Source organism: Poromitra crassiceps (assembly GCF_964638095.1).
Source record: "Poromitra crassiceps genome assembly, chromosome: 2".
In the NCBI taxonomy this organism is placed as follows: domain Eukaryota; kingdom Metazoa; phylum Chordata; class Actinopteri; order Beryciformes; family Melamphaidae; genus Poromitra; species Poromitra crassiceps.
The window spans coordinates 2,606,062-2,626,061 of record NC_139624.1 but is presented as its reverse complement, the minus strand read 5'-3'; the positions used below and the strand labels follow the sequence as shown (position 1 = coordinate 2,626,061).

The 20,000-nt window shown below is 43.8% G+C and overlaps 1 protein-coding gene across 1 annotated transcript in view; it reads right to left on the bottom strand.

The window, feature by feature from the left end:
- grip1 (glutamate receptor interacting protein 1) overlaps positions 1–20,000 on the bottom strand; it is a gene marked incomplete at its 5' end in the record, with an annotated part of 114,636 nt that overhangs the window by 67,567 nt on the left and 27,069 nt on the right. Inside the window, one exon of the mRNA XM_083632048.1 lies at positions 3,103–3,183. Coding sequence (XP_083488174.1) covers positions 3,103–3,183 — 81 coding nt within the window. The remainder of the gene's footprint in view (positions 1–3,102; positions 3,184–20,000) is intronic.

The following is a 20,000-nucleotide window of genomic DNA, read 5'->3' as shown; positions in this document are numbered from 1 at the left end:
TGTGTGTATGATCTATGACATCAGGTTTCATGTGTGTATGGGCTATGACATCAGGTTTCATGTGTGTATGATCTATGACATCAGGTTTCATGTGTGTATGGTGACATCAGGTTTCATGTGTGTATGGTGACATCAGGTTTCATGTGTGTATGGTGACATCAGGTTTCATGTGTGTATGGGCTATGACATCAGGTTTCATGTGTGTATGGTGACATCAGGTTTCATGTGTGTATGGTGACATCAGGTGTCATGTGTGTATGGTGACATCAGGTTTCATGTGTGTATGATCTATGACATCAGGTTTCATGTGTGTATGATCTATGACATCAGGTTTCATGTGTGTATGGTGACATCAGGTGTCATGTGTGTATGGTGACATCAGGTTTCATGTGTGTATGGTGACATCAGGTTTCATGTGTGTATGGTGACATCAGGTGTCATGTGTGTATGGTCTATGACATCAGGTTTCATGTGTGTATGGTGACATCAGGTTTCATGTGTGTATGGTGACATCAGGTGTCATGTGTGTATGGTGACATCAGGTTTCATGTGTGTATGGTGACATCAGGTTTCATGTGTGTATGGTGACATCAGGTGTCATGTGTGTATGGTCTATGACATCAGGTTTCATGTGTGTATGGTGACATCAGGTGTCATGTGTGTATGGTGACATCAGGTTTCATGTGTGTATGGTGACATCAGGTGTCATGTGTGTATGGTGACATCAGGTGTCATGTGTGTATGGTGACATCAGGTTTCATGTGTGTATGGTGACATCAGGTGTCATGTGTGTATGGTGACATCAGGTTTCATGTGTGTATGGTGACATCAGGTGTCATGTGTGTATGGTCTATGACATCAGGTTTCATGTGTGTATGGTGACATCAGGTGTCATGTTAAGTTAAGTTAAGTTATCCTTTATTTATCCCCTTGGGGAAATTCATCCTCTGCATTTGACCCATCCTCTACTAGGAACCTTCCTAGAACTAGGAGCAGTGGGCAGCCACTGTGCAGCGCCCGGGGACCAACTCCAGTTCTTTTGCCAGTACCTTGGTCAGGGGCACTGACAGGAGTATTAACCCTAACATACATGTCTTTCTTGATGGTGGGAGGAAACCGGAGCACCCGGAGAAAACCCACACGGACACGGGGAGAACATGCAAACTCCACACAGAAAGGACCTGGGACGGACCGGGGTTCGAACCTGGGACCTTCTTGCTGTGAGGCAACAGTGTTAACCACTGAGCCACCGTGCCGTCCTAAAATGTGTGTATGGTGACATCAGGTTTCATGTGTGTATGGTGACATCAGGTTTCATGTGTGTATGATCTATGACATCAGGTTTCATGTGTGTATGGTGACATCAGGTTTCATGTGTGTATGGTGACATCAGGTGTCATGTGTGTATGGTCTATGACATCAGGTTTCATGTGTGTATGGTGACATCAGGTTTCATGTGTGTATGGTGACATCAGGTTTCATGTGTGTATGGTGACATCAGGTGTCATGTGTGTATGGTCTATGACATCAGGTTTCATGTGTGTATGGTGACATCAGGTGTCATGTGTGTATGGTGACATCAGGTTTCATGTGTGTATGGTGACATCAGGTGTCATGTGTGTATGGTGACATCAGGTTTCATGTGTGTATGGTGACATCAGGTGTCATGTGTGTATGGTCTATGACATCAGGTTTCATGTGTGTATGGTGACATCAGGTGTCATGTGTGTATGATCTATGACATCAGGTTTCATGTGTGTATGGTGACATCAGGTTTCATGTGTGTATGGTGACATCAGGTGTCATGTGTGTATGGTGACATCAGGTTTCATGTGTGTATGGTGACATCAGGTGTCATGTGTGTATGGTCTATGACATCAGGTTTCATGTGTGTATGGTGACATCAGGTGTCATGTGTGTATGGTGACATCAGGTTTCATGTGTGTATGGTGACATCAGGTTTCATGTGTGTATGGTGACATCAGGTGTCATGTGTGTATGGTCTATGACATCAGGTTTCATGTGTGTATGGTGACATCAGGTGTCATGTGTGTATGGTGACATCAGGTTTCATGTGTGTATGGTGACATCAGGTGTCATGTGTGTATGGTGACATCAGGTTTCATGTGTGTATGGTGACATCAGGTGTCATGTGTGTATGGTCTATGACATCAGGTTTCATGTGTGTATGGTGACATCAGGTGTCATGTGTGTATGATCTATGACATCAGGTTTCATGTGTGTATGATCTATGACATCAGGTTTCATGTGTGTATGGTGACATCAGGTTTCATGTGTGTATGGTGACATCAGGTTTCATGTGTGTATGGTCTATGACATCAGGTTTCATTTCCTTGGAAGTGATCTGAAAAGCTGTAGTTCCTCGAATGGCCACACGGGGCCGGGGGCAGTAGGCATTGCCCCCATGTTAAAATGCCCGCCTTTGTAACAGGATTAAACATCTTTCCAGTTAGGGGCAAAACATGGTTGTGGTCTATATAGCTAATTTCACCTTTTCATAACAACTGTAGTGGGGTCAATTTTTATATAACTCACCCGTTTGGAGTAAAATAGATGATAGAAAAGGGGGTGATTGACAGGTCGCCTATCCAGTGATCGCGCAGCTTGCCGATCACGGACCAATAGCAGGCGGAGCTGCAGCTCTGGGAAACTCCCCATCTCATGTGAGCTGTGCAAGGACTCAACCTATTCCCTCCCACTCTGCTGACGAAAAATCAAGAGGGCGACGGCGAACGTTTCAACTCCAAGACCAAGAGAGACCCAGATGAATGGGATAGCTCTGTCCATATTTTTAGCTCAGTGGTCTGTGTGCAAAGCAACACGCTCCCTGTGGTCACGGCCACTGAGTGATGTTTTTCATGTGTGGGTCAAAGGTCAGAGACGGGTTAAACTACTACTAGCTTCCTGACTGCCTGTGTGTGTGGAATTAAGCAGCCAGCAAGAACTATGGTTACATCTTTGAGTGTGTGTGTGTGTGTGTGTGTGTGTGTGTGTGTGTGTGTGTGTGTGTGTGTGTGTGTGTGTGTGTGTGTGTGTGTGTGTGTGTGTGTGTGTGTGTGTGTGCGCGCGCATGTGTGTTACCTGGTATGCTCTGCCTCCTGATGGCCAGCGCTCCGTCTGGAGGTCGTGACCCTGCAGAGTGTTTGGAGTATGGCCCTTCATCTGCAAAACAACACACACGGGCGCGCACGCGCGCGCGCACACACACACACACACACACACACACACACACACACACACATTAGGTTGTATCATTAGGATACAACAGCTCCCCAAAAGTTAAGCCAAAACACATCAATTGTCCCCTGGTGGCCGGTTGCTGTATAAGTCCCACCCCCTCCATGTTAGCGGATGGGAGATCAAATACATTTCCCCCAAAGATGGTTTCTGTCATTTTAGGTACTTATTATTTGAATGTGTTGTTTGATTGACAGCTGAGACAGCCACTAGGGACATTAGGGCTGTCCCCGACGCCTCCATTAGTCGACGTCGTCGACTATGTAAATACGTTGACTTGCATAATGTGCGTTGATGCGTCAGAAACAAGTGACGAAAAGATGATTAATACACTAGATAGCTCCGTTCCAATATCAGATTTCAAAATTAACGTTTTTAATGGCTTCTGTGTGCGTTCGACTTGTGTAGAATGGCTTTTATTTCGGGGGAAATACAACCGGAAGTTATATTGTTGTTGTCGGAGAGCGGAAGCGGTTTCAGTGAAAGTGAAGTTGGCTTCGTCTATCACATGGATTTGTTAACTTATTCCCAACTCCCAAGTGACAGGGACAGAACAAGCTAGAAAACATCGTCCACGATCATCTAAAGTGTGGGAGTATTTTAGACCGAGACCCAACAATGTGCTGCTCTGTAACGTTAACCGCCGCAAATGACGTTATGTACACGTGGAACGTGTTTGTTAGTATAACGTTAGTCACTTACAGGGATGTAAACTAGCCACCTTTAGGTGACAGTCACCTTTTTCGTCCTAAAATAGGAGGATTTCTGAGTGGTATTTCTGTTCTGTCGCCTTTTTCACTACCCATGACTTTGCATCCCTGCACATAATTAATGCAAGTTAAATCATTTCAATGACTTTCCTTGCCTTGATTATCTTAACTGCATATACTCCAGTTTAAAACTATAAACCATAAGCAATCCTTTTGAATTTGAGGTTCAGTATATAAAAAAAGAATCGTTAGATTAATTGATTAATCAAAAAAATAGTCGTTAGATTAAGCGAGAAGAAAATAATCGTTTGGGACAGTCTAAACCTTCGTCAGACGGTGGGACGGCTGAGGGGGCGTATCAACCCAACTCTACTGCACAGACTCCGCCTCCAAATGACATTACACAAGCAAGATGGCCGTTCGCTGAAACAAGATATTTTGGCTTCATTTTTACATAGTGGCAGGAAGGAAGTGGAGACACGTTGTCCATATACAGTCAATGGTACACACAAACATTAATTATCTCTCTCTCTCTCTCTTTCACATACACACACACACACACACACACACACACACACACACACACACACACACACACCAAGCCTCCTATAACTCCTCTCTCTCTGCCAGTGAACCAACCAATCACTCGTCATTCAATCAGACTGATCAGAAACAGAAAGCAGCACCTGTCAATCAAACCAACAGACCACAATACAGACTGCTGACTTCTGGATGTCACACACAGTGACCTCACAGGTCACATGACCTCAACAGCCTCCCACAATGCATCTGCACTCACCGGCATCATCCGCTAGCGCTGACCCTCCTCCACAGAAGTACATCACTGAGCAAACCAGCCAACAGGCTAGCAGGCTAACAGGCGGATGAGCTAATGGAGCTAAAGCTAGCTAGCTTTAACCTACCATAACACAGCTCCTGAGGCCTATACCACAAAGCAAGATTAGTGGCTTAGCGGGGTAACTTCAGGTTTAACCCTGAGCAGACAGATACAAACAGACACACAGAGAGGGAGAGAGACAGAGACAGAGACAGAGAGAGAGACAGAGAGAGAGAGAGAGAGAGAGAGAGAGAGACAGAAGCCGTTTTCCCACATGCGTACCGGAAAATTACCTGTAAGTCAATATCGGACATTTCCCTTCACACCTCTCCTCTGGCATGTGGGAATCTATCAGCGAAATTGCCTGTATGGGGGGGGAGGGGGGGGGGCGGCGGCACTGCAGAGCGGGTGGGGAGTGACATGTCGGCAAAACTCCGAATGGTGAAATAAGTTTGCTTGTTTATCCGTTCACCTGCGTAGCGTTGAAGCACTTTTTACAGACTGGCTTCATTTGATGTGTCCGGGCTTGCCTTGGCTGTCGGCAACGTTGCTTAGTCCCTGTCGGACTGTGACTGAAGGAGGAGGACGGACTGTGGCCAGAGAGCGAGCAGAGAGGAGAGGGGAAAATCAGCACACCCACACATGAAGCTGACATAGGCTACTGCTCTTATTATCACAAGATCATTTCGCCAGTTTGCTTTAATGTGCGCTAATGATTAGATTATGCCCGCTGGAACATTAAGCAACATGTGTACACCTCGCCCATGAGAGTGTCGCGCAGAATATGAAGATAGACTAAACCGGGGACAGATCATGACTGATGATTATGTACCTCTGCGCTGCTGCGTGAGACTAGAGCCGTCTGGAAGCGAGAGAGACCAGGAGGGAATTTATTTTGGGAAGATGCTCTGAACAATTTTGACGACGTGGAATGGAAGCGTCATTTTCGCATGTCCCGGTATTACGTGCTGAGTCTGGTCCGACCCGCACGCAAGATCACCCGGTGGCGAAAACCACTGGAAGCGCGTTTGCGACTGGCAATAGTCCTTTGGTGGTACGCAACACCAGGGGAATATCGAACAATCAGCTGTGTATTTGGTGTTGGACTGTCTACTGTGTGCATTGCAACCTGGTCCACGAAGTCACAGCCCACTGATAGCGGAAAATGCCTTCGGAAATCAGCAAGCTGACATACTGCTCTTATTAGGCTATCACAAGATCATTTCGCCAGTTTGCTTTAATGTGCGCGAATGATTAGATTATGCCCGCTGGAACATTAAGCAACGTGTGTAGGCTACTCCTCGCCCATGATTGAAGGACCGCTGTCGCGGAAAATGACCTGAACCGTTTCCACTTGCGTCCCCTTAAGACCATACCGCTCTTGTGACTGGGTCGAAAGTGGTGAAATGTCGGGGACGACGGGGTCGCGCTTATACCGGCATGGCGCCTTTCTCACATGCAGGCATTAGACCACGTACCGGTCATTTTGCGGTACAAAGCGCATGTGGGAAAAGGGCTAGAGAGAGAGAGAGAGACAGAGAGAGAGAGAGAGAGAGAGAGAGAGAGAGAGAGAGAAAGGAGGTGATGTAATCGGTGAAGCGACAGATCACTGTGGAGAACAAAGTGGGCTGTCTGAGTTTGGACCAATCACATTGGTCGAATGGGAGAACTCGAGTGATGTCATCACAGAGATGGCTGACAGAATATTATAGTACAGTATATATAATACAGCGTACAAACAACTGACCACACTGAAATGAAGTAATGCTTTACGCTATTGACTATTCTAAAAGAAAAAAGAAAAGAAAGTGATGATGTTTGTTATTTAGTGAATGGGTGTTTCACTTTTTTCTCTTGTGGGAGGTTTTGTTGGCCATTGGAGGAAGTTTTGGGGGAGTACGGCAACCCTTTTAGGGCATGCTCCTACCTCAGAGTATTGGCTATCATTCCTCAGACTCAGAGTTCACTCACTCACTCATGAACTCACTCACCTGCTCACTCACTTTACAATCGTTCACTGATACGCGCCACCACAAGGTGCCATGGTTGTCACAATACTAGAACTTCAACTTCCATCAATACCCAGGAAAATATTATGTGTGTGTGTGTGTGTGTGTGTGTGTGTGTGTGTGTGTGTGTGTGTGTGTGTGTGTGTGTGTGTGTGTGTGTGTGTGTCTGTTTGTGTGTGTCTGTTTGTTAGTTATATGAAATCTGTTTTTTCCAAATTCCATTTTATTTTTTCTCAAATAAAGTTTTTTCCATTTTAATTTGTCTGAATTATGTGTTTTTGTACGCTTTTTATGCTCATTTTACCATCAGAAATAGTGTCTAATAAGTGGGAATGAATAAATGGGCACAATTTAATAAGATATAACAGTCAATTTCCACAACAATGCACTCTTTTTAGTGTGTGTGTGTGTGTGTGTGTGTGTGTGTGTGTGTGGTGTGTGTGTGTGTGTGTGTGTGTGTGTGTGTGTGTGTGTGTGTGTCTGTCTGTCTGTCTGTTTGTTAGAGTCATACTGTATGACATCTGTTTTATTAATTTTTTCCAAATTCCATTAATTTTCCCCCCAAATTCAGTTTTTTCCATTTTAATTTGTCTGAATTATGTGTGGGGGGGGGGGGGGGGGGGGGGGGGGGGGGCTTACGCTTTTTACCATCAGAAATACCATTTTAATTTTACCATCAGAAATAGTGTCTAATAAGTGGGAATGAATAAATGGGCACAATTTAATAAGATATAACAGTCAATTTACACAACAATGCACTATTTTTAACAAGTGCTTCAAGTCAGAAATTCAGTAGATGACTGTACAAAACATTTTTTTTAAAAACAAACAAAAATATTGGTAAAGTATAAGCTTCTCATTGTAGTAAAGAAAAAACAGCTGTGCACAAAACATTCACTTCAGAGTTTTTAGACATGACGTCACTTCAGACAGACCTCTGTGTTCTGTCATTTACATGTATTCTACAGTTCACCACTAGGGACACTATCGTAAAGTAGTCACAGTTGAGATGCTGTGAAATGAACTTCAGTTCATATAGTAGAAGAAGAGTAAGATGACTGCTCCAATAGAGCTCAACAGTCACTGACATTTTTTGTCTCAGAAGTGAGTTCATTCATTTTCACCATAGACATTTTGAAAAATCCTTATAAGACGAATCAGCGTGACGTCACTTGCCACCCAGAAATGCAGAACCCCGCGGCAGTTATTCGTATGAGTTGTGCCAAACAAACATCATCTCATAAACTATACATCACATCGCTTATATTTTGACATTCTGAGTGAGAGCAGAAGTAGCTCAAGAGTTTGGTGGATGCATGTCGTGTTAAAGTCGTGTGAAATGTAAAATGTAAACAGAGTCAGCCGGCTAGAGTCAGACACTCCAGCCTCCCAAAGCTCAGGCTCAGTTTGTTTACCAAAATGCTGCTTGGCTGATCCCTCGTATATAAAGAGTTTTACAGCTGGAACCAAGCCAACCCGTGACCTACTGAATCATGAGTGACCATAAAACATTCGGTTTGGCTAAAAAACAAAAAATAACAACGGGGGATCGTGGATCCAGCATTAAAACTCGATATATATGGATTTTTCTAAATGTCTATGGAGAAAATGAATGGGGAACTCACTTCTGGGGCAGGAAACGTCACGAAAAGTCACGTGACTGTTCAGCTCTATTACTGCTGATATAACTTGTGCAGTTATTGCGTAATAGACTCAATAACAACAAGGCCAGGTGGAAACCTGGCATACGGCCGGTGCATGGGATCGTCACCCTAATCATGTATACCCATACACATTTTAACAATCAACAGAACACATATAAGCCGTCGTCTGATTTTCCACCTTTTTTCCCTGTTTGTGTTTAGGGATGCAGGATATTATGGATGTTTTTAAACAATACGATAACCCATAAATATCTGCTTCGATACTCGATACAGATACGATACTCGATACCTAATGGATAAGAAACAGAATGTCCACAAGGTTGATCACATTCACAAATTCAAGGTTTAGTAACACCCTTAACAGTCACTGTGGGATTGAAGGACACCTTTTGAAATGTGTCTCTCTGGTGTTAGAAGACCAAGTCAAGTCAAGTCAAGTCAAGTTTATTTGTATAGCACATTTCATACACAGAGGCAATTCAAAGTGCTTCACATAAAATGGTTGACAGGAAAAGAAAAGAAAAGAAGAGAGTAAAATGGACATTTAAAAGCATCACAACAAAACTTAAAAAAAAAAAGAGTATAAAAAGTGCAATAAGCAACAGGCACAGCAGTTGCAGAAAGAGCTAAAAATTATAGAGGACTCATTGAGTTTGCATAGTAGCTGTCAGCAGTTAAAAGCGACGGTAAACATAAAAGTCTTCAGTCTATTTTTAAAAGTAAGTAAGGTTGGGGCAGATCTGAGGTCTTCAGGCAATTTGTTCCAGCTAGCAGAAGCATAGTGGGTAAATGCAGCCTTCCCATGATTTGATTTGATCCTAGGGACAGTTAATAAGCTGGACCCTGTTGACCTAAGAGTTCTAGACGGGTTGTAGCGTGGGAGCAATTACGCATACCATTCATGTATATTTGCTGGAAGGGGAGACGTCTCCCGCTACTGTTGATGTCCAGTGTGATGGCAGAGACACTGGGAAATGTGTTTGTTTATTTGTTGCATCGGATGGCAGAGACACTGGGAAATGTGTTTGTTTATTTGTTGCATCGCGTGTAACGTTAATTAGACAAGGAATCCCGCAACTTCATTTCAAAAGCATACGACCAGTTAGTGATGGTACCGAACTTTTGGAACTTCCAATACCGAACTGTTTATACAGTACACAGTAAACAAATTTAGATATTTTTACAGAATCGATATTTCGAGGCCAATTGGCCGGAAAAACCAGGATAGCCTCAATTTCTATTTTTCTGCGCGGACCATGATCTGCGGACCAGGATCTGCAGCCGTGAGCGACTGTCAAGCTGAACAAGATCAGATCACGGCAGACAGGAAGTCCGAAACCGGACATTTGTCAAATAAAACAAATTTCAAAGTAAAAGCCCATCTTGATGAAAGGGTGCCAGGAGTCGTGACTGCAGCGATTGGGACACACGTGCTCCTATAGGCAAGTGCAAGCACCGGCCTAACAATTAAACAAGAACAGGAGTATGCAACAGTGGAGTTTCTCAGCGGAAAATACGTTTTCACCGTTCTTCCGAGTGGATTTGGATTTGACTGGAACTGACACTGATTGGCTGAAGGACTGCCTACTTCCACCCATTGAAATTGCTGTGCACGGCTCGGAGTCCAGACAGATCCACAGAACCAAACAGAATGTGAGTTCACGTCCGCTTGGTTTTAACCAGGGTATGTTACTGATGATTATTTATAAAAAATATTGTGTCAACATTTTGTGAAAGCACCAATCGCTACAATATTGTCACAATATCGATGTCGAGGTATTTGGTAGAAAGTATCGTGAGATTTTAGTTTGTCGATATCGCCCAGCCCCAGCTACACTCTCATTATGTTCCACTGCTGAGTCAAGTGCGACACCTAGCGGTAAGAATCGGTACACCGATCTGGTTCAGTCCTGTTTGGCATGATATCAAACTGGTTTGAACATGTTTACACCGGCCCAAATCTGATATGAACATCTGAACTGCATCAGCTTCTCTCTCTTCATTTGCTCCATGTTGTCTTCACTATCGGCCCACAGCAGCCCCTACAGGAGGAGGAGCCACAGACAGCTCCCCATTATGTTATGGTTTAGACACTGAGCGGCCAATCACAGCTCTCTACTCCGTTATGGTTTAGACCTGAGCGGCCAATCACAGCTCTCTACTCCGTTATGGTTTAGACCTGAGCGGCCAATCACAGCTCTCTACTCCGTTATGGTTTAGACCTGAGCGGCCAATCACAGCTCTCTACTCTGTTACGGTGTAGGAGACACAGAAGAACCTTAATCCAAACCTGTGTTCCGCTGCAAAATCAATGTGTTCTACTGCTGTCTATTCTGGTCTAAATCTATTCTATTCTATTCTATTCTATTCTATTCTATTCTATTCTATTCTATTCTACTCTAATGTGGTCTGGCTCTGTGTTCTGCTCTAATCTGCTCTAGATATGTTCCACTCTGTTCTGTTTGATTCCAGCTGAGCAGCACAATGAAGATCACAGCTCTGAAAATAGAACACACACACACACACACACACACACACACACACACACACACACACACACCATAACTAATAGAAGATGAAAGCTAAAGCCTCCTCCCCCTCCTCCAGATGTAGGACATCCTCTCTCTCTCTCTCACACACACACACACACACACACACACACACACACACACACACACACACACACACACACGCACACACAGCAGGTTGCACATCATTGGTTTGTTTTTCAGATATTTTCCAACTCTTCTGGTTGATTGCAGATGTGACCTAATCTCAGAGAACATAGATTCTCTCCTGTAGTGGAATGAACATTGCCTACTGCCTAACAATGCCTACTCTAATCCATCCCCAAGGGCCCATCCCCCAAACTGTCATTTTAATGTAGGGGTTAGGATCACAGTATTTTTGTGATGACTTGACTCTCTCAGACAGCCTCTTCCACATGTTTCTCAAAGTGAAAACGTTGAAAAGTGAAAAGGTTGTGAGGTGACGTAAGAGTCCCACGCAAGATCGACCACCCCCCGTCTCAAAACACCCCAACCAAAAACGGAATAATTTCTCTAGGCCAATTTTACAATCATTTAGGTTACTACAATAATTTGGTTGATCAGATTCAGCCAAATTATGGACAATTCTGCAATATTCCATGTTTCAGTTGAGTCCATTTCTATTATCAGGGGCCAAGCAGTGGAGGACTCGCACACAGAACTATAAACAAGACAAAAAGTCTTAAAAAGTCAGATCCATTTTATTGTTATCACGGGGCAAAATAAGAAAACTACTACAATTTACAGTAGGTTATGTAAAATATTTTCTTTCAAACAAAACTTTAAGATTCATCTTACTGCCGATTATATGTTTTGCCTACTGCCTAACGCCACGTTCACACACACGCCTAGAGCGACGCTTTAAGCAACGCCTAAGCAACGCCTAAAATTTAGGCGTCCTTGTTAACAGACGAGAGCGTTCACACATACCGCTGCCACGCTGTGCTGAAGCCACGCTCGCGCTGTGCCTACGCTGCGCTGCATTTATCGTTTAGGCGTCTGTTCTATTTTTCAGCGTCTAGGCGCGCTGAACTGTCAAGCTGGCTGTTGTTTCTGATGGACTTGGACCATATTTTCTACCGAGTTTGCCCAAAAGGGAGGGTGGAGCGCGAATTAACGAGTGCATAGTAGGAGAGCTGTCCTTCATGTGTTCCTCTATTAACGTCTTTTCTGTCAGATGTATATACCCCCCCTGTCTCAATGCAAGTATCACTCATGGTGTTGATGACTCATAGTCACATGATTACCCGAGGGAAAATAACAATTACAGCCGGCCAAGAAATAGACAGACATCGTCACTTGCACATTACAATAAAAAAGAGGTTTTTATTACTCACCCATGCTATAAATCAGATCTGAAAAGTGTAAAAAAAAACGCTGCTCATGTGATCAGCGTAGTGCAGAGCGGGGCTTCAGTGTGGCATCCTGTGTGAACGCAAATAGGCGCCAGGCGTGCATGAAGCAATGCCTATATGTGTAGGCGTTGCTTAAAGCGTCGCTCTAGGCGTGTGTGTGAACCGGCCGTAACAATGCCTACTCTAATCCATCCCCACCCCCCAAACTGTCATTTTAATGTAGGGGTTAGGATCACAGTATTTTTGTGATGACTTGACTCTCTCAGACAGCCTCTTCCACATGTTTCTCAAAGTGAAAACGTTGAAAAGTGAAAAGGTTGTGAGGTGACGTAAGAGTCCCACGCAAGATCGACCACCCCCCGTCTCAAAACACCCCAACCAAAAACGGAATAATTTCTCTAGGCCAATTTTACAATCATTTAGGTTACTACAATAATTTGGTTTATCAGATTCAGCCAAATTATGGACAATTCTGCAATATTCCATGTTTCAGTTGAGTCCATTTCTATTATCAGGGGCCAAGCAGTGGAGGACTCGCACACAGAACTATAAACAAGACAAAAAGTCTTAAAAAGTCAGATCCATTTTATTGTTATCACGGGGCAAAATAAGAAAACTACTTCAATTTACAGTAGGTTATGTAAAATATTTTCTTTCAAACAAAACTTTAAATTCATCTCACTGCCGATTATATGTTTGCTATGTGCTTCTCTACGCAAGGTTTTTGTGTACTTCTCGGTTAGCCCGGTAAACCAGCCGGTCACGTGAACTCACATTTCATTACGTTCTGCCAGAGCTTCTGCAGAAACTGCAAAACGTATGAGCCAATCAGCGACCCGCCTCGTAGTTGACATCGTAACCGGCCAATCAGGAACGCCGCTAGCAAAACAATAATGGCTGCCTCCTTGCCTGTCCACCTCGAGGACTAACGTCAACGTTTGTCAACTTTGAACAGCCATAAAGTGCAGTTATTGCAGAAATAGACTCAATAACAACAACTAAACAAGTACAGGATTATGCAACAGCAGGGTTTCTTGGCGGAAAATATGTTTTTGCCGTTCTCCCGAGTGGATTTGGGTTTGACTGGATCAAATGCTGATTGGCTGAAGGAGTTGTCTGTCAAGGCAGGTAGACCCGCCCAACTTCCACCCACTGCAAACACTGGGTGAAAGCTAGAGGCCAGACGGTCTGGTGGAACGAAATGAAATGTGAGTTCACCTGACCGGCTGGTTTACCAGGCTGTTACCAGGCTGTTCACCTGACCGGCTGGTTTACCAGGCTGTTACCAGGCTGTTCACCTGACCGGCTGGTTTACCAGGCTGCAGGGCCGCCACACCCTATACGCAGAGTACGCAGACTGCGTAGGGCATCATGTGACTGAGGGCACAAAAAAAATAATAATAATAAAAAAAAAACTAACCCTTTTTTTTTTGGTGCCCTCAGTCAGGCCACTCACTGAACAGCAGGCCAGGCGCCGCCTACTGGTTTACTAGTGGTTTTATTACTTTATTCAGGGTTAAAGTGGGTGCATCTCATTGTAAAATTGGACTCGGCCCAAATTGGGCTTCAAACGGCCCAAATTGGGCTTCAAATGGCCCAAATCTGGCTTCAACCGGCCCAAATCTGGCTTCAAACGGCCCAAATCTGGCTTCAAACAGCCCAAATTGAGCTTCAAACGGCCCAAATTGAGCTTCAAACGGCCCAAATTGGGCTTCAACTGGCCCAAATCTGGCGTCAAACGACCCAAATCGGGCTTCAAACGGCCCAAATCTGGCTTCAAATGGCCCAAATTGGGCTTCAAACAGCCCAAATTTTTTGCCGTCGCCCTTCGGACGCCGGAACGCACGTCGGCCCGTATCAGCCTGGCCTGCTTGGTATCTAATGCCCGGCCTGAATTATGATCCCAGTCCGCCCCTGCTTGCATGTACAGTTTAACAATTGCTTGTTTGCTGACATGTACAGTAATTCTAACAATTGTTTGTTTGCCACATGTAATGTAATGTGAGATACACTAGTATCGTTCATAATTAATGAATTTGCAGTCTTTCGTTTGACAGTTATTGAAAGTTTTGCGGGGGGGGGGCGGGGGGCACCACAAAACAATTACGCTTAGGGCACCCAAATGGCCAGCAGCGGCCCTGCCAGGCTGTTACCAGGCTGTTCACCTGACCAGCTGGTTTACCAGGCTGGAGGGCAGGATTAGTTGGTGCCTCGGCGGACTTCCGCTGTTGTTCTGCTGAGTGTCACGATAAAAGTGTAAGTGATCGCTGCTGGACATGCTACAACGTCTCGTCTCGTTTCTTGTTTTGTCCTAAAGTTACTCATTTAAGCCAAGCCAGGATGCTTGGTTACATTGGGGCAGTGGTGGTCTTCTACAAGCCTCTGTTTGTGTTCCTTTGTACGTGTTGAGCCGTTATCGGTGCTGTTTTGTTAGCTTAGCTGGCCCAGTATAGCTAGCTGGTTAACCCCGCGCGGAGCTTCAAATACTGTTTACAACTACATTATGGACATGTGGGGCTCTATCTTCCCCCTGGCCTTAAAATAGCGTTTAACGCCGGGCGCAGGGCTATTACTGGCCGTGGTCAGGCGCATTCCCTAATTTCCCCTCGGCGCTAAACCCGGCGCTAACCATTTAACCACGCCTGTTAAGCGTAGATTTATTCACAACTGCGGCCATTGGTGAACTGCAGTTACGCAATGACATTCTTCCTTTCCAAGCTCCGATCCACTCGATCCAGTCCGGGTTGCGGCTGCATGCTGTCATCTCTTCATGCCAATTTGGATATCTCAGCACATCACAGATCATAGCCTGAATAAAACGATTCAACCTACAGCCAGGCAAATACAGATCTGTTCAGCAGGGCTGATGGTCTCCCTGTAGCCCACAATATAGAACATTAACTATCTGTGACATTCCTGATACCATCCAATTCCATGATCTTTATGTTGTAAACACATAACTTTCACAATAGTGAACAAGCCCCCCCACTCGGCTCATTCAGGGCAGGTAGTTTTATAACTTGTAGGCTACCTGCTGCTCCTGCACATCACAGCACAGGCTAAATGATGCTACATAAATATAGCCTACATTATGTAAAGTCATGGCATAAATGTGTTTTTGTTGAAAAAGTATGTGTCAATTAAGCTAAGTCTTGTTGGAACGGACATCACAGTACAACTGTGTTACAGTTGTCACTCGTCTATACCACGTTGTATTTGCGACAGATACAGTACGGCCATGGATTACATGTATGTTTCACATAGGGTTGTGTTTTGATTTTTATGTTTTATTTTGTCCAATATTGAAATGTTCTAGAATTGCATGTTGTGTTAACATGAATATTATTTCCATCTACCACTTGGCCTACTTAGGCTGATTTGGTTGTTTTTTCTTGTCTAAATGTATTACGCCTCAATGCATGCTGGGAGATGCACATGTGTGTCTGTGTGTGGCATTTGGTAGGGGAGTTGGCGCACTGAATAAGTCCTGGTTTTGAAAAGCGCAAAATTAACGCCAGTTGGGAAGATAGCTTTAGGCTGGAATTTAAGGCAGAAACGCCCATTCTGGCCTATGCTGTCACTGCGCCACGCCTCTTCAGCGCAAAGCGCATTTCGGGGCCTAAAAACAGGATGCTATCTTCCCGAGTCACGGGTACATGTAGGCCGGCGCAAAGCGTGTTTTTTTTGCGTTTAACGCCAGTTTAGTGCCTAAGGGGGGGAAGATAGAGCCCCTCGTGTGTCAGTCAGTTTTTCTACCTGTTTAACGGTTGGTGTTCTATTTCAAAGCTTCTGAGCATTCTATGAGTGCCTGCTGCATATTCACATGTCATCTGATTCTGTGATTCACCAAGGAAAAATGTTAGCTTAGCTGAAAGTCGCAAGGCGCTGAGAAGTGTGAGGCGCGCGGCTCAGCACGTGACAAGATGTGAGCTGCCAAAACTGCAGGAACTGTACAATCAGCGGTGCCTCAGGAAGTCCCTGAAGATCATCAAGGACACAAACCACCTGCACAACACAGCCTGTTCTCCCTGTTGCCCTCAGGGAGAAGATAGAGGGGCCCGAAAGCACGCACAAACCATCTGCAGGATAGTTTCTTTCCGCAGGCTATGAGACTCCTCAATAAATAACACAAACACCTGGATTATTGTCATTTGCACACTCTTTTGCACATTTGGACACTTTTTATATTTATTCCATCTTATTCTATTTTAATACCTTTAATACTGTTTACATTGTTTGCCTTATTTAACTACATTGGCCTATTGTTGTTGTTGTGATTGCGTGCTCTATTTGTTGTTTGCTGTGATTTTGTACCTATTTACCTACTACGTTACTTGTCTGTAACGGAGCCCACAGCATAAGAATTTCACACGTGCGTACTTGTACCACGGAGAGACAATACAAATCTTGAATCTTGAAAGTCGCATTATTGCCGAGATCTCAATAACCAGCCAACGAATTTCAAAGCTGTTGGAAAGAGTGCGTCTCTAAATGGTTAACGAGCTCATGTTTTGGTCACTCTGTGGTGTTTGGAACGCGGTGAACGTGGTTACAGCCAGCAGGCAGCAGGCTTAGCTAACGTAGCTAACAGCTAGCTAGCTAGTTAACATTCCAGCTCTTCCTCAGTCAGAATTAAATTGTCATTATGTATGACTATAGCGTTCCATTTGAGTAACTACTACTACTTTTTGAACTTGAGCTATTTGTCAAAAAATATTGACTCAAAAACATGAAACATTCAATATCTTAAAAATGACAAACTACAGTGGAGGGGACCTTAAACCCAAAACGGGGATGTTGGACGGGTGCCGGGAGCTTATAGTTTCCTTGGATTGTGAGTCACCATCTACATCGAGGAAGAAGAAAGCCCAGCCCCCGGGAGAGGAGAGGGTGTGGGAGCATTATACCCAAAACAGTGTTCATTGTAAATATTGTAATACAGTGTTGAAATACAGCAGGTCTGCAAGCGCAGGAATATCATTTGAATCATGCTTAGTTTATACAGTGATTCTCAAACTTTTCAAGGAGCCCTAATGTAGTCCACATTAGGGCCACATTAGACCCCCAACACAGGTTTATTAACTTGTTGAGTAGGTCTAAATACAGTTGTACCAACACACATTTTGTATTTTATATTTTCTATGTCAAAAGCAGTTTTTTTACATAATGATTAATCGATTAAGGAAATTGATTACAATTTGTCATCCCTAGTTCAAACAGCTTACCGGGGTCACAGGGCTCAACTGACAGGTACAACTGAGAGTCATCTGCATAGCAATGAAGTCGGATGCCACGGCCTCGAATGGTTCGACTGAGGAGAAGAGTATAAAAAACACAATCGTCCCTAGAAATGTAGTTCTCAACGTAAGTTCAAGCCAGGAAGACTATAATATCTTTTACACTTCCTTAATTCACTTTATATCTCCACTCTTCAATCTACTCACAAGATCATAATAAGCTGTCAATTTCCGGGTTTCAATGATCAATCAGCTGGTTGCCGCCCAGTCTCTGTTAACCAATTGCATAGTCACATCACTGCTCTCATCACCTCTCACCCCACACACCTCCAGTGTAAGCCTATCACATTGCTTCGCACCCCCGTCGTAAGCCAATTGCTTGGAGGCGGGTTCCTTAAATATGCTTGTTTCTGTCTCATTCAGCCTCTCAATCATCGCTGCTGTCAGGCTCGCACCCTCCTCCTCCCCTTCTCCTCCCGGTCATCGCAGACCTATCCGATTCTTCAGTCGGAAGAGTCTCATGATGAGTCTCAGAAGGAGATCACCAGCACCACCAGTATCTAGACACTGCAGGGGGATATATCTGGATGCTGATCTGGGCTGGTGCAGCTCTCTCAAGATCTCCCTGCGGTGTCTAACCGCCAAAGACTAATAATACTTTATTCTCATCATTCTTTCTGTCGTAAATTATTCACTTTATTGTAATAAATATCACTTTATTCATCCTTTGGTCTCTAGTCTCTCCTGATTGAACTGAACCTTGCAGCATTTAATCACTGAAACGCTGTCCTACAGCTGTCCCAGATGTCTGTCTGAGTCTGTCAGTCAGAATGCTGCACTAGTACAAAGCACTCAGCGTTATTGTTGGTAGTTGTATGCAGCCTAAAGTCATTAGTAATAACACAAAGTAATTAATATTAGTATTAGTAATAATAATGACAATCTGGGCACCCAGAGTGTGTCATTCTGATGCCTGACAGACCCTGGGACAGACGGCTGATATTTTGGGGTTTCCTATGTAGAGCGGATGTCCGTGCCAAGACTTCCTCTTCCCTGTGCTGCGCTCATTGTTTACAGTCTAATTGATGAGAGAATGCAGTTGGAGTTGATCAATCAATACTTTTTTTTTTAGGTCCAGACGGCATTTCAGCTCATCTCTATAAACAGTTAACTGCATATGAGAGATCATTTCAGCTCATCTCTATAAACAGTTAACTGCATATGAGAGATCATTTCAGCTCATCTCTACAGTTAACTGCATATGAGAGATCGCCGGACTGTTTTTGATTCAATTCAGGCGGCTGCGACGTGTGATCGATATGAGACAATATCATCAGCTACAAAAGTTAATACCTCATCAAATGGTGATTAAGACTTTTTAATACTTTTTAAAGGCCATCATTTCCCCTAAATTGATTAATCAACTTTTAATACTTTTCAAGACCCCACAGATACCCTGGCAAAGGCAAGATCATATAGCGTTTATTATCGGGATCATTTGTCCGGATTAGGGATGCATCGATTATAAATTTTGATGTACGATTATAGTCTGAGAAAAAACCACGATTATCACGGTTTCACGATTATTGTTATGGACGTATAAAAATCACATGAGCATTCTTTAAATAGAGGTTTTATTGTATTTCCCCCACAATCTTAACAGTTGCTGCCTTCGGATTAAAAAAAGAAGAAAGAAGGGGCAGATGTACTCAGCAAAGATGGATGATTTAATATCCCATGGCTCTGACCTAATCAAATCTAACTGACATCACTATTGTGAACATAAAACAAACAACATTTCTGATATATGATTGTTTTAGTAAAGTGTATCACTCAATAGTCAATACAAAAAATATTTTATTATTATTTTATAGAAGTGAAAGTCTATAGCTGCTTAGTCTGCAGAAAAAACACAAAAGGCATAGTAATTTAGACTCTTATTGGCATGTTACTGGCAACTAAATGTGCCGTCTGAAATGAATTTTGCATTGGGGTCAGTTCTATTGCAGTGATGATGGGGCAGGCATGGAAAGCCTCACTATAAGCCATCATGTGTCGTTTCACTTTTTACTGGAAAATGCTCCCTCTGGATTAAAGAAAGGACACTCTGTGGTGTTGACTGGTGTTTGTTATGTAAATGTGCGCATTTGTTTTCGTTGTCTCAGTCAGATCATGACTGCCAAGCAGCTAGCTACGTTAGCTTCACGTTATTAGGCCTACATGTAACGTTAGCGGGTTGCTTTTGGAGTTGACACAAACCCTTGATGTTTCTTTTTGTGTAAAGCATGAGGTTCTCTATGGTTTACGCCAGCTCTGGGAGCATGAAGTGCTTTAAATGCGGGGATGTTTGGTCACAACGAGCTCGAGGACCGCTGCCTGT